The sequence below is a fragment of the Taudactylus pleione genome, unplaced genomic scaffold (genome assembly GCF_031769625.1).
Source record: "Taudactylus pleione unplaced genomic scaffold, aTauple2 ptg000479l, whole genome shotgun sequence".
Classification (NCBI taxonomy): domain Eukaryota; kingdom Metazoa; phylum Chordata; class Amphibia; order Anura; family Myobatrachidae; genus Taudactylus; species Taudactylus pleione.
This window is the reverse complement of record NW_028284881.1, coordinates 522,835-549,169: the sequence shown is the minus strand read 5'-3', so window position 1 is coordinate 549,169 and position 26,335 is coordinate 522,835. Positions and strand designations below refer to the sequence as shown.

The 26,335-nt window shown below is 42.9% G+C and overlaps 1 protein-coding gene across 10 annotated transcripts in view; it reads left to right on the top strand.

Moving 5' to 3' along the window:
• The window catches only part of PITPNM2 (phosphatidylinositol transfer protein membrane associated 2), a 371,894-nt gene that overhangs the window by 317,218 nt on the left and 28,341 nt on the right, over positions 1 to 26,335 (top strand). For 8 of the 10 annotated variants that reach the window (XM_088449121.1, XM_088449120.1, XM_088449123.1 and 5 more), the window contains 3 exons: positions 7,823 to 7,993; positions 16,081 to 16,230; positions 20,251 to 20,415. In XM_088449121.1, coding sequence (XP_088305247.1) covers positions 7,823 to 7,993; positions 16,081 to 16,230; positions 20,251 to 20,415 — 486 coding nt within the window. The remainder of the gene's footprint in view (positions 1 to 7,822; positions 7,994 to 16,080; positions 16,231 to 20,250; positions 20,416 to 26,335) is intronic. The other 2 variants (XM_088449126.1, XM_088449128.1) reach the window with 2 other exon arrangements.

Genomic DNA, 26,335 nt, shown 5'->3' with positions numbered 1-26,335 from the left:
TGTACACAAGTTGCACAACTTCGCAGCAAGTACCTCAAATTGCCATTTCTAATCGAATCTCGCATTTCTCCAGTGCGCTTATTTGTGCAGTGTTAGCAAGTTTCATGAAACAAACCCCTAACTGAATTGACGCCGAATAATTAACTATTCACTCACTAAAGGTTACAATGAAACTTTTACATTGCTGTAGCATGGTAGTGCGTAGCATAATAATTCATAGACTTGCTATAGGGTTTATATGGGATGAGATTCACAACAAAAATCAAGAACTAAGGGGTCTATGTACAGTCTTGGAGAGAGATAAAATGGATGGAGATAAAGTACCAACCAGTCAGCTCCTACCTGTCACTTTACAGTCTGTGTCTGAAAAATTACAGTGAGGAGCTGATTAGTACTTTATCTGTGTCCTCTTTCTCTCTCTTAGTATTTTGTCTAGTAGGGAAGGGGGAGAGAGGGGAAGGCCATACACCACACAGAGGGGGTCTAGGCAACTCTCAAGATCACACACACAAATAAATGCTAATAGAAAGATAGTAGATTCCTGATAAAGATATTGCTGTTATGAGGGTGCTCCCAAGGAGCAATATAGAGCTATACAAAAAAAAGGAAAAAAAGAGCTCCTATGTATAGGGGCACACCTCAATAAAATATAACTTATAATAGTAAAATCAATTCAAATAAAGGAATCACTTAATTAGTAATTGTTTGAGGGGTACCCCTGTGCGCACAGAGGTCCCCTGCACCATTGACCACTATCCCACAGGGTATCTTTCTGCTAATCACTGACAGGTACTTTACTTATTTTCTCTGTTCTCTCACCAGCTGCGACTTTGATTTGCATCCTGCAATGCTTTGCAACAGGGGGCACTCATAGTCCAGTGCTGGCAGCAGAAACGGGCCTATTGTTCTTTCACTGTGCCGGTGCACGAGACTCTCATTCCCAGTCTGTTGCTTGGCAGGACTGGGAAAAGCAGATACCAGTGTATGTAAATACACAGTCTATTTTTTCTTCTATTAGTTACTATACTTGAATCATTGTACATTGTACCTGGTGTTAAGCATACTCCCCATTCCCATTTTTTAGAGCACAGGTTCTCAAACTCAGTCCTCAGGACCCCAAAAAGTGCATGTTTTCCATGTCTCCTTACAGAATCACAAGTGAAATAATTTTCTCCACCTGTGGATCTTTTAAAATGTCAGTGAGTAATGAACACACCTGTGCACCTGGTGGGTGACCTGGAAAACGTGACCTGTGTGGGGTCCTGAGGACCGAGTTTGAGAACCACTGTATTAGAGGGACGCCTCAATTAATTATATGTGTATGAATTAATAATTTTGAGCATACAAGTGGTCATGTTGCTTTTTAATATGAATGTGGTTTATACATGTGATTTATATATGTTTTGATTTGTTTTCGCCGTCACCTAATGGTGACTAACTACACCAATTCACTTTATACACTAATACTCCAATATTTCCCCCTGTTTTTCTTTGATTAATGTTACTTCATTACTGTATGTACTTGTGTATTGTCTGTTGAGCATAGATTACTATGTGAAATTTTGAGATCTTGTGTTTGATCTCACGTGTGTTCTATTTTTACTAACTAAGTGATTCCTATATTTGAATTGATTTTCCTATTAAAAGTTATATTTTATTGAGGTGTGCCCCTATACATAGGAGTTCTTTTTTTTCCTTTTTTGTATAGCTCTTTCTCTCTCTCCAAGGTTTAGTACATAGACCCCCTACTGAGAAATATATATGTACAGACCATACATAGCTAAGAAGCAGCATACACAAATTCCCTAACTAATATTAGCTGACCATACATAACCAGTCCACACTGTATTTAAGATTCAAAGCACTTAACATGGTTTACCTGCTTCTGCCTAATTTATAAATCGTCTAAAGCATAGGCCCTGCATTCAGAGGCATAGCATGGAGCCACCACACCATGAGCAAGTGCATGTCACGGCACCCCCCTTGTGGGTGTCTGGCGCCACTGTGTGGGAGTGTCTCTAGAAAGCCTTTTCTTCATTATGCCCCAATCCTTGAGCATTTTTTAAATTATATTTTTATAGAATTCCCTTTAATATTTGACCCCCTTTAGTGATATGTTCCCACCCCTGTGGCTTATTCCTGTATTCCCCAGTAATATATCTTCTCCCCCACCAAATCCACCCCAGATAGACCGGGCTGCCAGAAGAGCAGAAAAGGGATGCGATCGCGGACGGGAAACTGCCATGCTGGCACCCCCAACAGGTTTTGCCGCCTGGAGCGTGAGCTCCACTGGCTACGCCCCTGCCTGTATTGCATAATGTAAGCAAAAAAAATGTAACATCTGAGGTCCAGTAGTGTGGTAAGACAAACAGGTAATTGGATCCCCCTCAGGCAGAAAATGGTATAGTTCACATGTCAGTCAGAATGACACATGATAGCTGCACTGTCTCTTCCCTGGCCCTGAGGTATTTTCTGATTAGTCCTGTATAACAGTATTTCATAAATGATCATGCGCACCATACAAATGCATGTATTTTTATGAAAATTGCTAATATATAAAAACCTCTCAGCATTGTAGCAAAGCGCACTTTAATGGCTTTAATCTCGAAAAATTATTCCATGTTAGCAAATTGGATTGCTATTTATTATTTTTATTATGACAGCTTTTTTTTCTTTTTTTGCTGCTTTATCTAAAAAAAAAAAAAAAAGTGTAGAGAAAACACTCTATGGCAAGTTGTATGGTAGGCTGAAAGTGCAGGAGTAATAAAGATACAAACCAAAATTGTGTTACAGAAAACTACAAAAGAAGACACAAACACTTATTAAAGTGTAATTTGCTTGAAGGAAGAAGACTAATTTTTAATGTGAAGGAGGAACAGGGAAATGAAAGGAAGATAAAGCCTATTCATTAAACCTAAAAATTCGATGGAGATAATTAGGTTTAAAACTCGCATGGAGTTCTACCTAATTATAGGTGGAATTCATCACTCCACCTCTCCATAAGTATCTATTCCGAAAAGCTGTCATTTTTGCGATGACAGCTTTTCGGAAAATAGATACTTTTCCCTGCCTACACTACCTTATCGCAGCTGGAAACAGTGCTGCGCATGCGCTGTTACATCTGTAAAACCAGCGCATGCGCAGCCCTGCCTACAGATGCGTTAAGTTTGTGTACCCCCCCCAACCTCCCCCCCCCGACTTACCTGTCCGCGCAGCAGCCTCCGGCTCCGTCCTGCTGGTCTGTTATGTGGTTTCCCAGCATGCACACGCGGATACAGGTAAGTCGATTCAGCTATTCGCCACCTCACAGTGGCGAATAGTAACTGCGAATTTGATGAATACCACAATTTACACATCCCCATACTAATGTATGGGGAGTGCGGAAATTAACGCAGGGGAACTTAGCAAGGAGATATCTGTGATATCTCCTGTGCTAAGTCTGTTCATGAATACCAAAATAACGTTATTTAAGGAAAATGTCCTTAAAAACGTTATTTTAGTGTTGATGAATAGGCCCCAAAGGGAGGAAAAGAGCCCAGTTTGGTGTTCATTGATGAAGCAGCTAAATAATTATGAGATACTATTCACATCCAAAAGGAGGTCAGTATAGTGGAGGGTGTGGTAAAAACACAGAACACCATCAGCAATAAGCCGGGAAACGGCTAGGTTAGAACAAAAGAAGTGACGTCCAAGGGTAGAACTGCAGGGGTAGTTATGGAAGTCAAACTATAGACACCATATTTGGGTACATTAGTGGAACCTGCTGTGGAGATAAGCAGTGTTTTTTTCCATGGCAGCGAGATGCCAAACCTTACCTATAACCAACTGTAGGGAAGGGGCATAGGAGCATTTCCAGTGAGGGGCAATCAAACATCGGGCTGTGTTAATAGTCTTAGCTGCCAGTCTGTCCTCCGAGTGAGAGCCCCAAGAGAAAGGACCACGGATTCTTAGTAATGGGGATATACGTGACTTTACTAATAAGATTTGCAACCTCATACCAAAAAGGCACTATTTTGGGACAGATCCACCAAATATGAATAAAAGAACCCAATTCCCCAAACTCTCTCCAACAATGTGGGGAGGCTGGACAAAACATCTTATTTAATCTTGTGGTGACCAGCTACTACATATAGTAAAGTTTGTGTTTTCTCTCATTTGATTGGAAATGGATGATTTGGAAATCTTTTCTCTAATAGTGGACCACAAATCCCCCGTGAGGGGGTGGGGTTGGGCAGACCCAGATCTGCCTTCCACTGGGATTAAAATTAAAGGGAAGGGTGGAGTTTAAAAGAGAGGAGGACATTATAGAGAATTAAGATCATATGACGGGATGCGTTCATAATCCCGACCGCGGGGATACCGGCACTCAGAATGCCGGTGCCGGAATCCTGGCACCCGTTAGGATCCCGGCGTCGACATCCCGAAGGTGTGTAGCGAGGTTAGGCGGAGGGTAAGGGTTAGGCACTAGGGGGAGTGTTAGGGAGGGGGAGGTTAGGTTTAGGCACTAGGGGAGGAGGTTGGGTTGAGGCCCCAGGGAGGGAGGGTTAGAGTTAGGGTAGGGAGAGGAGAAGTGTTAAGAGATCGACAGGTGTCTGTATCCTAACCTTGTCGGATGACAGCATTGGGATTCTGGCCGCCGGGATCCCAAGTGCCGGCATCCCGTACCCATCCCCTTGTGACAAGGGTCTACGATAACAGAGGGATTCCAAGGTAGACAAATTACGCAGCGTCTATGTGCAAGTCAGAGATGTGACGAGGTGTCTAAGCTGGAGGTATGTAAAGGGCCTCACTTCGGAAAAGGAAATTTAGATTGTATGTCAGACAAAGGCATGCAGAAACCAACACATCTAAAGCTGGGTACACACCTAAAAGATATACTGTATCTGCAGATCGACTTATCTGCCGGTATATCTGCAGATGATGGTTGTTCATACACACTGTACAACCATCACTGCCATCTGGCCGAGGGCTCCCGCTGGCTAGGGGTCGCATCGCACCACCCTCCCCGCGGAATCTGCAGGAAGTGTACGGGCTGTCGGCTGACCGCCCGTACACACAGCACGATGAGAAGATATATCGTTCGGAGACATATCGCTGGTACACACTGGCCGACGCACCCACGATATTTCGGACGATCAATTGAACGGCCAATATATCTGCCAGTGTGTACCCAGCATAATACCAGCCTAATGTCCTTGCGGATCCAAGGCATAGAACAAGCGGATGAGAGGTCAGGAGAGAAATTAAGACTGTCCCAAATAGCGGCAACTGGGAAAGGACAGGAAAGTAATTTAAAATAGTGAGTGCAATAGTTTTAACCAGTAAATATAGGTGCAGTTGAGGGGGATGTAGTCTGCATCCCAACGTGCGGGATGTCGACGGTCTGAATATGGCGCCAAAATCCCAACAGGTCGGGATCCCGGCACCGGAATCCCGACTGCCGGCATCCCAAAGGTAAGTATCGGGATGTTAGGGTGTGAGGTTAGGAATAGGCACTAGGGGGAGGGTTAGGTTTAGGCATCGGGGAGGGGGAGGTTAGGTTTAGGCACTAGGGGGGTAGGTTAGGGTTAGGCATCGGGGAAGGAGGGTTAGGGTAGGGTAGGGGTTAGAAAAACACTTACCTGTCTTCCCTATGGGTGTTGGTCGGTATTGTGACCAGCGGCATCCCGACAGCCAGAATTTTATACCGAACCCGTGTAGGGAGTGGTAAATTTGTTCATGTACATTTTATGCACAGTAAAATTATGCAAAAAGCACCTCATTCTGGAATCCCATATCACAAGCATTCTGGATAATAGGTCCTATTAAAAAGTTAACCCGAGTGTGTATGTGTATCCATGTGGTAGAGAATATAGATTGTAAGCTGCACAGGGGTAGGAGCTGAAATATTGTTTGGAAACATGCATAACCTGGTTTTGCCTTAAAACTACTTGCCTCTAGCAGCTACAGCACCAAAATCGAACCAGTGTCTGCCAGGGCTATTACATTTGGCCCAGAACCAGCATTTGCCATTTAGGCCAAGAGTCTGAATCAATAGGCTACTCTGAGTGTATTCAGATGATAGTACACTCAGACAGGTAGCAAGCATCTGCCAATCAGACTTGGACATGCCCGACAATTGTCTGCTTAAACTGGTTGGATTTGTTGGGTATCCGTTTGATAATCCAACTGCATGTGTGATCATTATTTAAGTGAGACAAGTAACTTGTACTGTCCCAAAATCTTTACTTCTGTCAGATTTAGACATTTTCCATATACATTTCTCAATTCATCAGCCTCTTCTTATACAGCAAAAAATATATTAAGTACAGTTCATGTAACCCATTTATGCATTTGAGCATACTTGCTCACTTTTTGGATCTCCTTTCCTGGAGATAAGGTACAAATGCATCATCACGGCAGGAGATGAGGCCGTGTTCATGCGATTTGTATTATTATGCCTCAATCATCGCTGCGCGGGGCCTGATACGTTCCAGGAGAGAAGGACTAGGCGAGTAAGGAATGGGTGCATTATGTAGCTAGCCGGTCATACACTAAATTTGTCTGCTGTCAACATAGCTTCTTGTAAAAAAATGTGTAAGTGGACGTGTCTAGGCATTATTTAAATGTAATAGTACATCACAAATGAATATGGTATGTTAACATTTTAAATTATTTTACTTTTCATTTAGGAATCACTGACCTATTCCACAGCATTGTACATAGTGACAGTATCAGATTTTAGAGCGATAATCCAGGGACAGAATAAAGGGAAACTTCTGCATCATGCCCCTTACATTGTGATCCATCCATGCCAGTGTATAGTAATACCAATTAATGCCATATTCTGGATGCTATGCATGTATAATCATACATTTATAATTAGTGCTGCCTTCTCATTGGCTTACTATTAAAGGGCCTTAATATAGACATCCTCGGTGCTCTCTGCTAACTCCCATATTCATTACTTTTTGTTTAATGACTTGTCTTACCCAACAATCTGCACAGGAGCCAGCTGCCAGTGCTGTGTGCTTTGTTTACCTTCCCCAGGAACCTGCATGTAGTATGCTGATCGCTTGAAGGTTCCAGGAACATAAGTTGTTCTGCTAAATGCTGTCTATTGTTAATTTAGTTATGTGAAGTACATACAGTTTAGGATGTCCCCGGAACATGTGGTTCCATGGCAAGATATATAATGTCAGAGTAGATTATCAGGGATGCTTTTATATATGAAGTTTAGCTTTATGGCCCTTGACAATTGTCCATAGTCGTCAGATAACACCAGCTGTCGGTACAGACAGCAGGGTGGCAGTTGAACTATACTGTTATATTCAGCCTCTGGGCAGAGAAATTGTCCTCGGACAGAACATGGAAACGGGATGTGTGTCCTTGGCTAAAACATGTCTGTCAAACATAAGGTGGTGGTCAGTCTGATAGTATGAGGTAGTGAATTATTAGCATTAAGTGAACTGTACAGAAATCAATTATTTTGGACACCATGAAAAATAACTTTTTTGCTTTTTTCTATTTGTTTTACAAATGCAAATTAGTTTAATTTTGAGGACTGTTCATATTAACCAGAATCCATTTACTGGTGGGTAATTATATGTTCATGGTCTTGTCTTTGATTATGTGGACATTTTTCATCTCAATGACCTGTTACTGTGTTACAGTATGCACTAGTTTATGGTTCTAATAAACACACATGTAACAACCATCTTCAGAGCTGTCTTTCTTTTTAGCTTAAATAACAATGTCCTTACATGCTACATGTATGTGGTTTTGTGAATTTTCACTGCTCTGATTTCCTCCCACTGACGTTTTGTATTTGTACAATTTCCAGTTTTCCAGCTCAGACCTGGCTGCCAGCAGGTTTACAACCTGTTCCACCCGGCTGACCCCTCTGCATCACGCATTGAACCACTTCTGGAGAAGAAATTTCATCTGCTGCCGCCCTTCAATGTCCCTCGATACCAGAGGTTCCCACTGGGGGATGGCAACTCTGCGCTCCTGGGTAAGCACAAGCTGACGTTTTATATTGTCCTTTCCTATTGGTATATATTAAAACGTATCAGATGGTACTATTAAGGCTTTGAGTGTGTATTTCTAATCAGTAATAGAATATCCAGTAAAAGCTAGAACATGGCCTTTTTGTTATTAGATTTAAGCAGTGTCTGCATTAATGTGCATAGTCACAGTTTGAGCTACAGCTACTACCTGCATATACAGTATCTGCTCTTTTTATTTATATTCTCTTATTTTCTCTATGGTCATTATGGATGAATAAAATATGGCTTTTCAATACAGTGAAACCCTATTCTGTAGAACTGACAATTTTACATATACAAAAATAATGTGCCACCAAGTTGGACAGACATATGAAAAAAATGCTTCCCACAATCCTATCACATTTAAAATAAAATCAGTAGAGAGACACAATGAGAAAGTGTAAGCTTCACATCGAGGTCCAACCTGGCGGTGTACACTCTTCCTTTACATAAGGAACTCTCCTAAAGGCATCCACTCTAGTCCTTTTATATCAGTGCTTCTCAACTTCAGACCTCAAGACACACTAATAGTTCAGATTTTAAGGATATGCATGCTTGAGTACAGGTTACTTAATTAGTACATCAGTCATTTTGATTTAACCATTTGCGTTTAAGTGTAGATATCCTTAAAACCTGGACTGCTAGTGTGTTTTGAGGACCGAGTTTGAAAAGCACTATTTTATATGACTTCATTAATCACACTCCATAAATGAAATCTTATTTTGACACTGCTCTGCAAAACTAGGCACATGGTGATCCCACTTTGTACTCAGTAAGGAAGTACCTTGCTGCGACTAACTCCTTCCAACAGCAGGTGCAATCTTCTTCTGGTCCTGTGCAGACCCTGGTATCGTCCTACATAAACCTAGGCACTTTGGCAAAAGACTAGCTTCACCTGTGTAAATAAAGGGGCACATTGCTGCCAAAGAGGACTTTGTGCCATGGATTGGCCATTTTGTGCATCATAAATGAAGGCCCAATGGTAGCATGTTGTGGTCTGAACCAATAGTCATAAGAATTCATCCTAACAATACTTTATAAATGAATGACATCACTGAGGAATAATACCCTAGCTTGTCTCTAGTCCTCACTTATATTGCTAATTCCTAGTGAATGAAACCTCACTGGTATCACAAAGTCCTAGTGAATTAAGACTTGATCATACCACTAAATCCTAATGAAGATTGACCAGTTCCAATCTTATTCATATGGCTGCACCTAGAGAATTGCTTGGCTATATCATGTGCAAATGATGGATGCACAGGTATATACAATATACACAAAGGTTATGTGTTGGCCTTGTTTTATTTTTTTAAATTATATATTTTTATTGCAAGCTTTTGCATATACAAAATACAAATGGAAAAAGAAAAAAAAAAACAATACAGTAAAAGAAAACACAGAAGACACATGAAAGATAACAGAAAAAGAGGCAGCAAGGAGGCGGGGACAGCTATAGTACAACTATATAAGAATTAGCCATGTGAAGATTCTAGATACAGAGCATATTATTATTACCAGTTATTATTATTACTAGGGGTGTGCACCGGCCACTTTTCGGGTTTTGTGTTTTGGTTTTGGATCTGGATCTTTCTTCGTGTTTTGGATCTGGATTGGTTTTGCCAAAACCACCCTTCCGTGTTTTGGGTTCTGGGTTTTGTGTTTTGGATCTGTATTTTTTTGAAAAAAAGCATAAAAACAGCTAAAATCACAGAATTTGTAGGTTTTTCTGCTCCTATGCTATTATTAACCTCAATAACCTTAATTTCCACTCATTTCCAGTCTATTCTGAACACCTCACACCTCACAATAGTGTTTTTATGTCCAAAAGGTTGCACCGAGGTAGCTGGATGACTATGCTAAGCAATACGAGTGGGCGGCACAAACACGTGACCCATCTAGGCGTGATACTGCAGTGGCAGACAGGATGGCAGTTTGAAAAACTAGGCCCCAAACTGTACATAATGCAAAGAAAAAAAAGAGGTGCAAGATGGAATTGTCCTTGGGCCCTCCCACCCACCCTTATGTTGTATAAACAGGACATGCACACTTTAACAAACCAATCATTTCAGCGCCAGGGTCTGCCACACAACTGTGGCTGAAATGATTGGTTCATTTGGGCCCCCACAAAACAAGCTGGCAATTAATGTGTCCCTGCACAAACTGGCTCTACGGAGGCAAGATGTCATCCTCATCCACCGATTCCTCACCCTCTTCAGTGTGTACATCCTCATCCTCACAAAGTATTAACTCGTCCCCACTTGAATCCACCACCACAGGTCCCTCTGTACGTTCTGGAGGCTGGTCTCCCTGGAAGAGCTGATAATTCATTTTGATGAACATCATCTTCTCCACATTCTGTGGAAGCAACCTCCTACGCCTTTCGCTGACAAGGTTCCCGGCTGCACTAAACACTCTTTCGGAGTACACACTGGAGGGGGGGCAACTCAGGTAAAATAGAGCCAGTTTGTACAGGGGCCTCCAAATTGCCTCTTTTTCCTGCCAGTACAGGTATGGACTGTCTGACATGCCTACTTGGATGCTGTCACCGATGTAATCCTCCACCATTCTGTCAATGGTGACAGTATCATATGCAGTGACAGTAGACATGTCAGAAATTGTTGCCAGGTCCTTCAGTCCGGACCAGATGTCCAAACTTGGTCCTGCCTGCCCTGCATCACCGCCATTTTCTCCCGCAACTGGGGCTGCCAGTTGCAGGAGAAAATGAAGAAGGAGCTGTTGACGTGTCACGTTCCGCTTCAGCTGACAGTGTGTTCACCAGCAGGTCTTTGCACCTCTGCAGGCTTGTGTCGGCCGGAAAGGGAGACACCACATAGGCTTTAAACCTAGGATCGAGCACGGTGGCCAAAATGTAGTGGTCTGATTTCAACAGATTGACCACCCTGGAATCCTGGCAAAGCGAATGAAGGGCTTCATCCACAAGTCCCACATGCCGAGCGGAATCGCTCCGTCTTAGCTCCTCCTTCACTTTCTCCAGCTGCTTCTGCAAAAGCCTGATGAGGGGAATGACCTGACTCAAGCTGGCAGTGTCTGAACTGACTTCACGTGTGGCAAGTTCGAAGGGCTGGAGAACCTTGCACAACACGGAAATCATTCTCCACTGCGCTTGAGTCAGGTGCATACCCCCTCCTTTGCCTATGTCATAGGTGGATGTATAGGCTTGTATGGCCTTTTGCTGCTCCTCCATCCTCTGAAGCATATAGAGGGTTGAGTTCCACCGCGTCACAACCTCTTGCTTCAGGTGATGGCGGGGCAGGTTCAAGAGTGTTTGCTGGCGCTCCAGTCTTCGGCACGCAGTCGCTGAATGGCGAAAGTGGGCAGAAATTTTTCGGGCCACCCAAAGCGTCTCCTGCACGCCCCTGTCGCTTTTCAGAAAATTCTGCACCACCAAGTTTATTGTGTGAGCAAAACATGGGACGTGCTGGAATTTGCCCAGATGTAATGCCCGCACAATATTGGTGGCGTTGTCAGATATCACAAATCCCCAGGAGAGTCTAAGTAGGGTAAGCCACTGGGCGATGATTTCCCTCAGTTTCTCTAAGAGGTTGTCGGCGGTGTGCCTCTTACTGAAACCGGTGATACACAGCGTAGCCTGCCTTGTAACGAGCTGGCGTTTCTGAGATGCTGCTACTGGTGACGCTGCTGCTGTTGCTGCGTAAGGTGATACATCTACCCAGTGGGCTGTCACAGTCATATAGTCCTTAGTCTGCCCTGTTCCACTTGTCCACATGTCCGTGGTTAAGTGGACATTGTGTACAACGGCATTTTTCAGGACACTGAGGACACTTTTTCTGACGTTTCTGTACAGTCTCGGTATCGCCTGCCTAGTGAAGTGGAATCTAGACGGGATTTGGAACCGGGGGCACACTACCTCCATCACTTGTCTAAATCCCACTGCACTAATGGCGGATACCGGACGCACGTCTAACACCAACATAGCAGTCAAGGCCTCAGTTTTACGTTTTGCTTCAGGATGACTGCTGTCGTACTTCATCCTCCTCGCTAAGGACTGTTGGAGGGTCAATTGTTTAGTAAAAGTAGTGGTGTTCCTACTTCCTCTCTGGGATGATGAACGACTCCCAGCAGCAGCAACAGCAGCAGCGGCAGCAGTAGGCGTAGCAATGCAGGATCCTCCGGAGGAATCCCGGATAGGAGAGTCAGTCATGCCAGTGACATGGCCTGCAGGACTACTTCCGATCCTGACTAAGGAGGAAATTGACGAGGAGGGAGTTGACGGTGTGGTTTGCAGGCGCTTGGATACAACAGGACAACGGGATTTAGGTGTCCCTGGACTGCTTACGGTCTTAGCCAAAGTTTCTGAACTTGACAGTAACTTTTTATGAACGCGCTGCAGGTGCCGTATAAGGGAGGATGTTCCTAGGTGGTTGACGTCCCTACCCCTACTTATTTCTCCTTTACATATGGTACATATGGCAAGACAGTTGTTGTCCGGATTTGGATAGAAATATTGCCAGACCAAAGAGGTGGAATGTTTGGTCTTCTGCCCAGGCATAACCGTGATGGGCTTTTTCATCCCACGGACAACAACTGTCTCCCCCGGAGCCTGATTTAAACAAACCACATCACCATCAGAATCCTCCTCGCCAACTTCCTCCTCAGCGCCAGCTACACCAGTATCCTCATCCTGTTGTACTTCAACAGTGACATCTTCAATTTGCATATCAGCAAGTGGACTGTGGGTGCTCCTTTCAGCACTTGCAGGGGGCGTGCAAATGGTGGAAAGAGCCACCTCTTCCCGTCCAGTGCTGGGAAGGTCAGGCATCGCAACCACCACCACACTTGGACTCTCCTTGGGGATTTGTGATATCTTCTTAGAAAGCACAGTTCTTCGCTGTGCTTTTGCCAGCTTAACTCTTTTGATTTTTTTAGTGGGAGGAGGGCTTCCATCGTCATGTGAAGCTGAACCACTAGTCATGAACATACTAGGGATCGACCTTAGCCGTTCCTTGCCACTCCGTGTCGTAAATGGCATATTGGCAAGTTTACGTTTCTCTTCAGCTGATTTAAATGTTTTTTTCAAGGTCATTTTCCTGAACTTTGTCATTTGGGATTGTATGTGCCCTCTATTATGACATTGGGCATCGGCCTTGGCAGACGACGTTGATGGCATGTTATCGTCTATGTCATGACTAGTGGCAGCAGCTTCAGCACTAGGAGGAAGTGGTTCTTGATCTTTCTCTATTTTATTTTTATCGGAGAAAGTTTGGTCCTCCATTTATGTTATATCGATTTGATATATACGTGCGGCTAAACACAGAAAATATTTCTTTATTTTTGCTGGAGAGTAGTGCACTTTGTGGGTTACACCAGCCTTTAAGAAATGAGCCAGCCGGCTCTTTACTTATGGGACACAGGCGCACGCTTGGCGCTGCTCCTTTGTTGATGCACGTGCGGCTACTGCGCACACAATTCACAAACACAGAAAATAATTTTTTTTTTGATTTGGACTGGAGTGTACTTTGGGGGTAACAGCACCCTTTAACGGTCAAGCCAGCCGGCCCTTTACTTATGACACAGGCGCACGCTTGGCACTACTTTGTTGATGCACGTGCGGCTACTGCGCACACAATTCACAAACACAGAAAATAATTTTTTTTTTGGCTTGGACTGGAGTGTACTTTGGGGGTTACAGCACCCTTTAACGGTCAAGCCAGCCGGCCCTTTACTTATGACACAGGCGCACGCTTGGCACTACTTTGTTGATGCACGTGCGGCTACTGCGCACACAATTCACAAACACAGAAAATATATATTTTTTTGGTTTGGACTGGAGTGTACTTTGGGGGTTACAGCACCCTTTAACGGTCAAGCCAGCCGGCCCTTTACTTATGACACAGGCGCACGCTTGGCACTACTTTGTTGATGCACGTGCGGCTACTGCGCACACAATTCACAAACACAGAAAATATATTATTTTTTTAGCACTTGGGGGGAGCACCCCTGATGGACAGAGCACCCCCTGGACAACACTACAGCACCCCTTTAGGACTGGGACACTGCACAGGACTTTGGAGTGGACACAGCCCCTATGGAGAACTGACTGCACAACACAGTCCAGCCAGCCCCTATGGACTTTGAAGTAGTGGACACAGCCCCTATTAACAACAGCAGCACAGCACAACACAGCCAGCCCCTATGGACTTTGAAGTAGTGGACAACAGCAGCACTACACTACACTACACTACACTACACAGCCCTAACTCCCACCCTCCCTCTTCACTGTCCACAGCCGAGTGAGAAAATGGCGCCGACGCGGGTACCTTATATAGGATCCAAAACCCGCGAGACTCGGAAGGCGGGATGATGACGTTTTGCCTCGATTTCAGATCCGAGTCAGGCGGGAAAAGTCGAGCCTGACTCGGATCGGAGTCAGATCGGGGGGGTTCGGATTTCAGAAATCCAAACCCGCTCACCCCTAATTATTACCAGTTATTTATATAGCGCACACATATTCCACAGCGCTTTACAGAGAATATCTTTTTTTTGTGGGGAGCCAATTAACCTACCAGTATATTTTTGGAGTGTGGGTGGAAACCGGAGTACCCGGAGGAAACCCACGCAAGCACAGGGAGAATATACAAACTCTGCACAGTTAGGGTTGTAATGGGAATCGAACCTATGACCTCAGTGCTGTGAGGCAGTAGCGCTAACCTTTACATTGTCTGTGCTGCCCTTACACGTCTGTGCTGCCCGTCATATCTGGTAGATTGCCAAAGGGAACATATTCTAGAAAATTTCAAAGGGCAATTTTATTTTCTGTACTGTTCTGTGACTATGGGCCAAATATAATAGGGTGAGAGTTTAGGAAATGTGAGCGTAAACTCTCACACTTTTTAAATTCAGCCAATGTAATAAAGTTCAAGAACATACAAACTCGATGTTTTTGAGACAGGCTCCCAGCTCTCAGACACATCTCCATGTGTGCCTCCCCAACCATGGACCTCACTGCATTGCACCTATTATACATAAGTCACACTGCAGTATACACTACAATAACCCCTTACCTTCCAGGAAAGTATTATACATATTTATTTTGTCACAGCCCACATGAAAATTTATGCTTATGACACTGTTATTACTCATCCATTAGGTAGACAGCCTTATTTATCCATTAACATTTCTGTATATAGCACCATAATATTCCACTTTACAGTTGGGAACAAACACAGTAATAAAACATGACTGGGTATTTACAAACCGTCAAAAGAGTTTATAGGGCCCTGTTCAAGCTTAGAGTCCACATAGCCTTGAAAATGAACAAAGCTCATTTGTGTGCTGTAACAGTTATTGGTTTAATATCCATTTTAAGTCCTGTTGTTTGTACATATGCTGTCTGCCTGTTGTGTTGGTTTGTATGTATTTGTCAGCCTATGTAACACGTTTATATAACACCAACATACTCCGTAGCGCTGTGCAGTCAGGCAAACAACATTAACATACCATGAACAGCATTTCTGTAACGTACATTCAAACAAAAGGATAGGTCTCCGTACTCTTGGCCTATGAATCTAGTCAACAGAGCACATTGTCTAGTCTATAACATTGAGGCTACTTCGGAGCCATAAAAGAGAAAGGGATATCAACTGTGCACAGCAAGAAAGCTAAATTGGTATCTACTGTGGAAAAGTCTATCAAAGGTTAAGGGGTATATTTACTAAAGTGAGCGTTTTTCGAAATGGAGATGTTGCCCATAGCAACCAATCAGATTTGACTTAACATTTAACCAGCACCATCTAGAAGATAATAGCTCAAATCTGATTGGTTGCTATGGGCAACATCTCCAATTCTAAAAATTCTCACTTTAGTAAATATACCCCTAAGTCTTAAGCCCACTGAAAATAAGCCCGGCTTGTTCTTATTTAACAAGTTCTCAGCATCAAACTGGGAAATTTGCTCTTCAACCGGAAGAGTAGAGTGCTGACTGATGTTTGTTCTCTGTTACATTGTCCAGTTATATGTTTGTAGCGTTTTTGTCTTGTTTTTTTTTTGTTTCCCTCTCATCAACATCTAGTTGAGGCTGTACAGAACAACCCCATCCTTCTCATGGAAGGCAGCCCAGCGGTTGCTCTCCAGCGTCAAGATGGCATCATCGAAACCAGTATCCCTGTTCCTGTCCTAAGCTGCCAAGACACTTCCAGTAAACAGGCCACATGTGCTGAGTGTGTGTATCCTCCCCTCCTATTGTCTTTTCTTCTTTGCATCATGATCATGAACTGTCTGTTGTCTCACCCAAAAGCTTTTCTGTAAAATGCTGATGTTTGTGTCAGGCTTCAGATCCGTCACTGATAGCACCAAAGACCTACAAATCTGGCTTATTTATTTACTAGAATGCATAATTAGTTGTACAGTAACTAAATAAAACAAAAGGCTGCATGAAATATGAATATGCATTAGGAGTGCATAAAAACAATTATATTTAATATACAAAACTTTACAATATGTTTTAATATTTAGCTACCTATAGTTCATCATTTAAACACCATTAGAAAACGACTCTATTAATATGTGCTTCTGACTGCCACTAGACTTAGAAGGCATTGCTTCTAAATGCTCTTAAAGCTACAGTAGAAGTATCATAATTCACATTTAAGTTAATCAGTGCTGGAAGTTTGAACGGGTTGGGTATGAGATTCCGGCGGCCGGGATACCGCTGGTCAGAATACCGACAGCTGCATCCCGACAGTCAGAATCCTGACACCCATAAGGAAATATGGTAAGACCAGCCCCTAACCCTCCCTCCAAGGTGCCTAACCCTAACCTCCCCCCCTAGTGCCTAAACCTAACCTCCCCTTCCCCGCATCATAATCCTAATACTCTCTCCCCAGTGTCTAAACCTAACCCCCCCCCCCCAGTGCCTAAACCTAACCACCCCCTCCCGCACCCTAAACCCAACCTTCCCCCCTAGTACCTAACCCTTCCCCTAATACCTAACCCTCCCCCTAACGTCCGATACTACATACCTTTGGGATGGCGTCGGTCAGGATTCTGGTGCCGGGATCACGACGCTGTCTGGATTTCGGCACCGGTATTTCGCTTGTCGGCATCCCACACCCCTGTATGCTGACTACTACATCCCGTTTGAACAATAGATACGGAATACTGCTAGTAATATACAGACATGAAGCTAAAAAGAAAAGCTTTCGGACAAAGTGATTCAAGGAGGGTTGGAGCAAATGCTTTGTATTGATCTATGACTTGCATGGCTGCTTTGCTTCTAGCAAATAGGCTTGACCAAACTCAGATCTTTAGATCTAATAAACAAAAGTAGATTAACCAACTGTAAATGGTGGTGTCATCCTGTCTGCTCTACACTGTTATACATTTGGCTTTTCTTGTTGTTCTACAGTTTTGTTTTGTTTTTTTCTAGGATGATAGACTGGAATCTCTTTTTTTATTTTGGGCACATGGTAGATATACTAAGCCTTGAAGAGAGAGAGAGTACATGGAGATAAAGTACCAACCAATCAGCTCCCAACTGTCATTTTTCAAACACAGCCTGTAAAGTGACAGGTAGGAGCTGATTGGTTGGTATTTTATCTCTCTTCAAGGCTTAGTACATCTCCCCTTCTAGTGTCTTATAGTTGGCACATTACTTTTTTCCACAGTTTGTGAAACTTTACTGTGTCTGTATCACTTTGTGACAATTATGTAGTGCTGATCTTTCTCCATGTAAGGTTCCCAATCAGGCTTTAGAAGATGGACCACTGATCTAACACTTATTTTTTATTTATTTTTTTTCAATTTTTCAGGGACTAAATACAGGTATTATTTAAAAAAAAAAAAAAAAAACATTTTCATTGATTAGCCACAGCTTTAAGTTTACAAATAACAATATTGTGAAAATAGTAAATTGAAGAGAATTAGGAAATTATTCCTTTTTTTCCATGAACAACAAATTCAGATATAAAGACTTGAATTTGCTTAAATAAACATGAATAAAAAATATATTTCAGGAGTAGACAAATTGCTTTTAAATATATATTTTATACATAGAATAGTGTCATACATTTTGAATTACAAAATAAAAAGTGTCTTTATGAACCTATGCAATACTAAAATAAAAACAAATAGTTTGAGCTGATCATATGTATTGATAAAGCTCATTAAAACCCATTGTTATTAATGAGATGCAGTAAATGAAATGTAACTGTAGTAAGCACCCGGTGTCTATACTGTCAGTGCTGTGAACATAACAGAATAGAGAATATGAAAATTTTATGAAACAAAGTTGGCGCTAATGTATGTAGTATAATAACAGAAAAATACCACTGCTGCACTTACAAAACAGGGTCTGTACCTGTTATAAATATATACAAATGGATAATAGAAATAAGTATGCTGTTGGGAATTGCCATATATATAAAAAATGGTAAATATTTATTATATTACAATAGCTGGAATCAGTATATTTATAGACATAAGAAAGCAACCATAAGCTTTCATCTAAGAGCAATAAAATATAAACAATAATTATATAAAAAAAAAAAACTGTGGCCACAGGGCTTAACATTTTTTAATAAATAATATATTGCATCAAACGCTAGGTGGCATGGTCATGGGATATCACTGGGAATAGCAGTCTCTCATATAAAGCAATCTATAGAAAGCACAATTTCCTATATGGGAACCAAGTAGGATGGTAAGTAAACAAAGCAGCAGTCACTGATAAATAACCATATAGAAAGTACAATTGCATATATAGAAGCCAAGTAGGATGGTTAGTGAGCAAAGCAGCAGTCATTGATTAGTGAATAGCCATATGGAATTAATCTCATGGATTAATACTATCACAGTCTCCTTATACTTATATATATGACAAGAGATTGTATGAGAGACTGCTATTCCCAGTGATATCCATGACCATGCCACCTGGAGTTTGATGCAATATATTATTTTATTCTTACATTTTTAAACCCTGTGGCCACAGGTTTTTTTGAGGATGATATTATTGTTTATATTTTAGTGCTCTTAGGTGACAACTTATGGCTGGTTTCTTATGTCTATAAATATACTAGGGATGTGCAGGCTCGGTTTTACTCGGATTTACTCTGATCTCAAAACTGCATTTTATTGGCTATCGCCTATCGTGTTTTGGATAGCCAATCTAATAAATCCGAATTTGCGGTAAAGTGGCGATAAGAACCGAGTAAATCCGAGCCTGCACATCCCTAAAATATACTGATTCTGGCTATTGTAATATAATACATATTTACCATTTTTTTAATATATATATATATATACAATATATATATATACAATAGAAATAAGTGCGCTGTTGGGAATTGCCATATATATATATATATATATATATATATATATATATATGGCAATTCCCAACAGCGCACTTATTTCTATTGTCCTTTTGTAATAGAAAACATGGCTCTTTCAGTAGGGAGATTTATATTGTACTGAATCGTGTGCTACCGGCCTGAAGATGTCCACATCTCTGCACACTCGAACACTGTTTGCCATAACCATTACGGCCCATCAATATGCTAGAAAGTTCCCCAGACTCTGTTAGCTATGTTATTCCAGTTATGGGGTCATTCACAGCTTCCCTAGAGAACATCTGACGTTTTATAAGTAAAGAACCATATGAAACCGATCTATTTTTCTTCCCGTTGTGTTTTTCCCTCCAATTTACAGAGCTTTAGCACCAATTTTCCCCTGCCCATTTGTTTCTGTTCTCCCAATGACATACTTCTGTTATTATATACATATGTTTCTATATGTATATATGTGTACATAGAGAACTCTGTGTGTGCGCGTCTATATATATATATATATATCATGTACATACATATGTATATAAAAATGTGAGTTGCAAAAGCTTTCTACATTGCATTGTAAAACAATGTTTTGTAGCCGAGCCTGGAATCCAATGTTTCTACATTTGCCTTTTCATTGGCTTTTCCAAGCATTGGAATGAAATTGACACTGGGTTGATATTTCATTGGCTTGTCTTTGTGTGGGTTTGACAATTAAATGCATCTTATTTTGTGTTCCCGAATGCTTTACAACGTGCACATCTGAGGTGTTGCATCTTCATCCTTCCTAATGCCTTTTTGTTTTCTTGTCCTGTTTGGGTCAAAAATTTTAATTTCATTTTTGTTTTGTTTGTTTGTTTTTCTCCCTGTTCTCCTGTTTTGTTCTTTTGTTTTTTGTTTTTTCGGTTTCATAGCGGATGTTGTTCAGTTTCATGGTGCAGTCTTCGTGGAAAATGCCTCCCCTTCCTCCCCCATAACAGCTCCCCACTTCAGGGGGTACAGAAGAGCAAGTGAAATCAGCATTGCAAGTCAGGTCTCTGGAATGGCCGACAGTTACACGGCTTCAAACATAGCCAACAGTAAGTGCCTTGTTGCCTGACAGGTGTGACCCAGGGTTCAGTGCCACTTGTAGCCAGTTGGTCATAGATCTTATAAGAAATATTCATTATATTGCTACAGTGGAGGTTTTAAGACACCAGCCCTGTCCAGTAGTATATTCCCTGAATTCCATAACATGTTATTAGTATTGAGTTTCTTTTGCAGACAAAATCTAAAGAGTATTTTAGAGTCACTAAAATCCACTGATTTTAGGGCAATAAAGTCATGTTCACTGTTGTGTTCAAACAAATGTTACCTATTTGAGATCATGCTGAAGTTTAATTATCTGTTTGCATCTATAAAAATGTTGATGTACAAATGTAGTAATTATTAAAATATTGCTGCTGCCATTTTGTTGTAGCCAGTGATTTGATACTTAAGCTACTCCCCACAAGCTGAACAGATTGGGCTGGTGTTTTGCATCATTTTTACAGGTGAATCATGCTACTTCCAGCTTGGCAGATGATGGCTCCCACATGTTTCTAATATGCAGATTATATTTGCTAAGCTCCAGCTTTTTCCAATGCACTGTACAAATGGGGGTTTGGCTTTGGGCATGTCTGGAAGCCTAGCTCAGATCATCAGCTTCTATTTTTTTGACCCTTTGTCATTTGTCTTATGACACTAACATATGTATGCATATTCCTACAACTGTTCGCATGCATATATATGTAGACATCAGTTTTCACACATTCATATTCTCTGTTGTATGACTGTTCTGTGTTTTCAGTTGCATTGCTTCTGGCTAGTTCTAATGATAAATGTAGTCACTGGAGCATTTCTATCCCATGCACAATCTCTACAATTGCTGAAGCCGCTTTTATTTCTCCAACAGGAGAACTATCAATATTATTTACTTTCTGTAACAAGAGGACCTGCAGAGCTGCTTTACTTTCTGTAACTGGAGGACCTGCAGAGCTGCTTTACTTTCTCTAACTAGAAAACCCGCAGAGCTTCATTACTTTCTGTAACTAGAGGACCTGCAGAGCTGCTTTACTTTCTGTAACTAGAGGACCTGCAGAGCTGCTTTACTTTCTCTTAACTAGATGACCTGCAGAGCTGCTTTACTTTCCCTAACTAGATGACCTGCAGAGCTGCTTTACTTTCTGTAACTGGAGGACCTGCAGAGCTGCTTTACTTTCTCTAACTAGAAAACCCGCAGAGCTTCTTTACTTTCTGTAACTAGAGGACCTGCAGAGCTGCTTTACTTTCTCTAACTAGAAAACCCGCAGAGCTTCTTTACTTTCTGTAACTAGAGGACCTGCAGAGCTGCTTTACTTTCTGTAACTAGAGGACCTGCAGAGCTGCTTTACTTTCTCTTAACTAGATGACCTGCAGAGCTGCTTTACTTTCTCTAACTAGAGGACCTGCAGAACTGCTTTACTTTTCCTAACTAAAGGATCTGCAGAGTTGCTTTACTTTCTGTAACTAGAACTAGAGGACCCGCGGAGCTGCTTTACTTTCTGTAACTAGAGGACCCGCAGAGCTGCTTTACTTTCTGTAACTAGAGGACCCGCAGAGCTGCTTTACTTTCTGTAACTAGAGGACCCGCAGAGCTGCTTTACTTTCTGTAACTAGAGGACCCGCAGAGCTGCTTTACTTTATGTAACTAGAGGACCCGCAGAGCTGCTTTACTTTCTCTAACTAGTGGACCCGCAGAGCTGCTTTACTTTCTGTAACTAGAGGACCCGCAGAGCTGCTTTACTTTCTGTAACTAGAGGACCCGCAGAGCTGCTTTACTTTCTGTAACTAGTGGACCCGCAGAACTGCTTTACTTTCTGTAACTAGAGGACCCGCAGAGCTGCTTTACTTTCTGTAACTAGAGGACCCGCAGAGCTGCTTTACTTTCTGTAACTAGAGGACCCGCAGAGCTGCTTTACTTTCTGTAACTAGAGGACCCGCAGAGCTGCTTTACTTTCTGTAACTAGAGGACCCGCAGAGCTGCTTTACTTTCTGTAACTAGAGGACCCGCAGAGCTGCTTTACTTTCTGTAACTAGAGGACCCGCAGAGCTGCTTTACTTTCTGTAACTAGAGGACCCGCAGAGCTGCTTTACTTTCTGTAACTAGAGGACCCGCAGAGCTGCTTTACTTTCTGTAACTAGAGGACCTGCACAGCTGCTTGGGACCTGCAGAGCTGCTTTACTTTCTCTAACTAGAGGACCTGCAGAACTGCTTTACTTTTCCTAACTAAAGGATCTGCAGAGCTGCTTTACTTTCTGTAACTAGAACTAGAGGACCCGCAGAGCTGCTTTACTTTCTGTAACTAGAACTAGAGGACCTGCGGAGCTGCTTTACTTTCTGTAACTAGAACTAGAGGACCCGCAGAGCTGCTTTACTTTCTGTAACTAGAACTAGAGGACCTGCGGAGCTGCTTTACTTTCTGTAACTAGAGGACCCGCAGAGCTGCTTTACTTTCTCTAACTAGAGGACCCGCAGAACTGCTTTACTTTCTCTAACTAGAGGACCCGCAGAGCTGCTTTACTTTCTGTAACTAGAGGACCCGCAGAGCTGCTTTACTTTCTGTAACTAGAGGACCCGCAGAGCTGCTTTACTTTCTGTAACTAGAGGACCCGCAGAGCTGCTTTACTTTCTGTAACTAGAGGACCCGCAGAGCTGCTTTACTTTCTGTAACTAGTGGACCCGCAGAACTGCTTTACTTTCTCTAACTAGAGGACCCGCAGAGCTGCTTTACTTTCTGTAACTAGTGGACCCGCAGAGCTGCTTTACTTTCTGTAACTAGTGGACCCGCAGAGCTGCTTTACTTTCTGTAACTAGTGGACCCGCAGAGCTGCTTTACTTTCTGTAACTAGTGGACCCGCAGAGCTGCTTTACTTTCTGTAACTAGTGGACCCGCAGAGCTGCTTTACTTTCTGTAACTAGAGGACCCGCAGAGCTGCTTTACTTTCTGTAACTAGTGGACCCGCAGAGCTGCTTTACTTTCTGTAACTAGAGGACCCGCAGAGCTGCTTTACTTTCTGTAACTAGTGGACCCGCAGAGCTGCTTTACTTTCTGTAACTAGAGGACCCGCAGAGCTGCTTTACTTTCTGTAACTAGTGGACCCGCAGAGCTGCTTTACTTTCTGTAACTAGTGGACCCGCAGAGCTGCTTTACTTTCTGTAACTAGAGGACCCGCAGAGCTGCTTTACTTTCTGTAACTAGAGGACCTGCACAGCTTCTTGGGACCTGCAGAGCTGCTTTACTTTCCCTAACTAGAGGACCTGCAGAGCTGCTTTACTTTCCCTAACTAGAGGACCTGCAGAGCTGCTTTACTTTCCCTAACTAGAGGACCTGCAGAGCTGCTTTACTTTCTCTAACTAGAAAACACGCAGAGCTGCTTTACTTTCTGTAACTAGAGGACCTGCACAGCTGCTTTACTTTCTGTAACTAGAGGACCTGCACAGCTGCTTTACTTTCTGTAACTAGAGGACCTGCACAGCTGCTTTACTTTCTGTAACTAGAGGACCTGCACAGCTGCTTGTGACCTGCAGAGCTGCTTTACTTTCCCTAACTAGAGGACCTGCAGAGCTGCTTTACTTTCCCTAACTAGAGGACCTGCAGAGCTGCTTTACTTTCCCTAACTAGAGGACCTGCAGAGCTGCTTTACTTTCTCTAACTAGAGGACCCGCAGAGCTGCTTTACTTTCTGTAACTAGAGGACCCGCAGAGCTGCTTTACTTTCTGTAACTAGAGGACCCGCAGAGCTGCTTTACTTTCTGTAACTAGAGGACCCGCAGAGCTGCTTTACTTTCTGTAACTAGAGGACCTGCACAGCTGCTTGGGACCTGCAGAGCTGCTTTACTTTCCCTAACTAGAGGACCTGCAGAGCTGCTTTACTTTCCCTAACTAGAGGACCTGCAGAGCTGCTTTACTTTTCCTAACTAGAGGACCTGCAGAGCTGCTTTACTTTCTCTAACTAGAAAACACGCAGAGCTGCTTTACTTTCTCTAACTAGAGGACCCACAGAGCTGCTTTACTTTCTCTAACTAGAGGACCCGCAGAGCTGCTTTACTTTCTGTAACTAGTGGACCCGCAGTGCTGCTTTACTTTCTGTAACTAGAGGATCCGCAGAGCTGCTTTACTTTCTGTAACTAGAGGACCCGCAGAGCTGCTTTACTTTCTGTAACTAGAGGACCTGCACAGCTGCTTGGGACCTGCAGAGCTGCTTTACTTTCCCTAACTAGAAAACACGCAGAGCTGCTTTACTTTCCGTAACTAGAGGACCTGCAGAGCTGCTTTACTTTCCCTAACTAGAGGACCTGCAGAGCTGCTTTACTTTCTGTAACTAGAGGACCTGCAGAGCTGCTTTACTTTCTGTAACTAGAGGACCCGCAGAGCTGCTTTACTTTCTGTAACTAGAGGACCTGCACAGCTGCTTGGGACCTGCAGAGCTGCTTTACTTTCCCTAACTAGAGGACCTGCAGAGCTGCTTTACTTTCCCTAACTAGAGGACCTGCAGAGCTGCTTTACTTTCCCTAACTAGAGGACCTGCAGAGCTGCTTTACTTTCTCTAACTAGAAAACACGCAGAGCTGCTTTACTTTCTGTAACTAGAGGACCCGCAGAGCTGCTTTACTTTCTCTAACTAGAAAACACGCAGAGCTGCTTTACTTTCTGTAACTAGAGGACCTGCACAGCTGCTTTACTTTCCGTAACTAGAGGACACGCAGAGCTGCTTTACTTTCTGTAACTAGAGGACACGCAGAGCTGCTTTACTTTCTCTAACTAGAGGACCCGCAGAGCTGCTTTACTTTCTGTAACTAGAGGACCCGCAGAGCTGCTTTACTTTCTGTAACTAGAGGACCCGCAGAGCTGCTTTACTTTCTGTAACTAGAGGACCCGCAGAGCTGCTTTACTTTCTGTAACTAGAGGACCCGCAGAGCTGCTTTACTTTCTGTAACTAGAGGACCCGCAGAGCTGCTTTACTTTCTGTAACTAGAGGACCTGCACAGCTGCTTGGGACCTGCAGAGCTGCTTTACTTTCCCTAACTAGAGGACCTGCAGAGCTGCTTTACTTTCCCTAACTAGAGGACCTGCAGAGCTGCTTTACTTTTCCTAACTAGAGGACCTGCAGAGCTGCTTTACTTTCTCTAACTAGAAAACACGCAGAGCTGCTTTACTTTCTCTAACTAGAGGACCCGCAGAGCTGCTTTACTTTCTCTAACTAGAGGACCCGCAGAGCTGCTTTACTTTCTGTAACTAGTGGACCCGCAGTGCTGCTTTACTTTCTGTAACTAGAGGATCCGCAGAGCTGCTTTACTTTCTGTAACTAGAGGACCCGCAGAGCTGCTTTACTTTCTGTAACTAGAGGACCTGCACAGCTGCTTGGGACCTGCAGAGCTGCTTTACTTTCCCTAACTAGAGGACCTGCAGAGCTGCTTTACTTTCCCTAACTAGAGGACCTGCAGAGCTGCTTTACTTTCCCTAACTAGAGGACCTGCAGAGCTGCTTTACTTTCCCTAACTAGAGGACCTGCAGAGCTGCTTTACTTTCTGTAACTAGAGGACCTGCAGAGCTGCTTTACTTTCCCTAACTAGAAAACACGCAGAGCTGCTTTACTTTCTGTAACTAGAGGACCTGCAGAGCTGCTTTACTTTCCCTAACTAGAGGACCTGCAGAGCTGCTTTACTTTCTGTAACTAGAGGACCTGCAGAGCTGCTTTACTTTCTGTAACTAGAGGACCCGCAGAGCTGCTTTACTTTCTGTAACTAGAGGACCTGCACAGCTGCTTGGGACCTGCAGAGCTGCTTTACTTTCCCTAACTAGAGGACCTGCAGAGCTGCTTTACTTTCCCTAACTAGAGGACCTGCAGAGCTGCTTTACTTTTCCTAACTAGAGGACCTGCAGAGCTGCTTTACTTTCTCTAACTAGAAAACACGCAGAGCTGCTTTACTTTCTCTAACT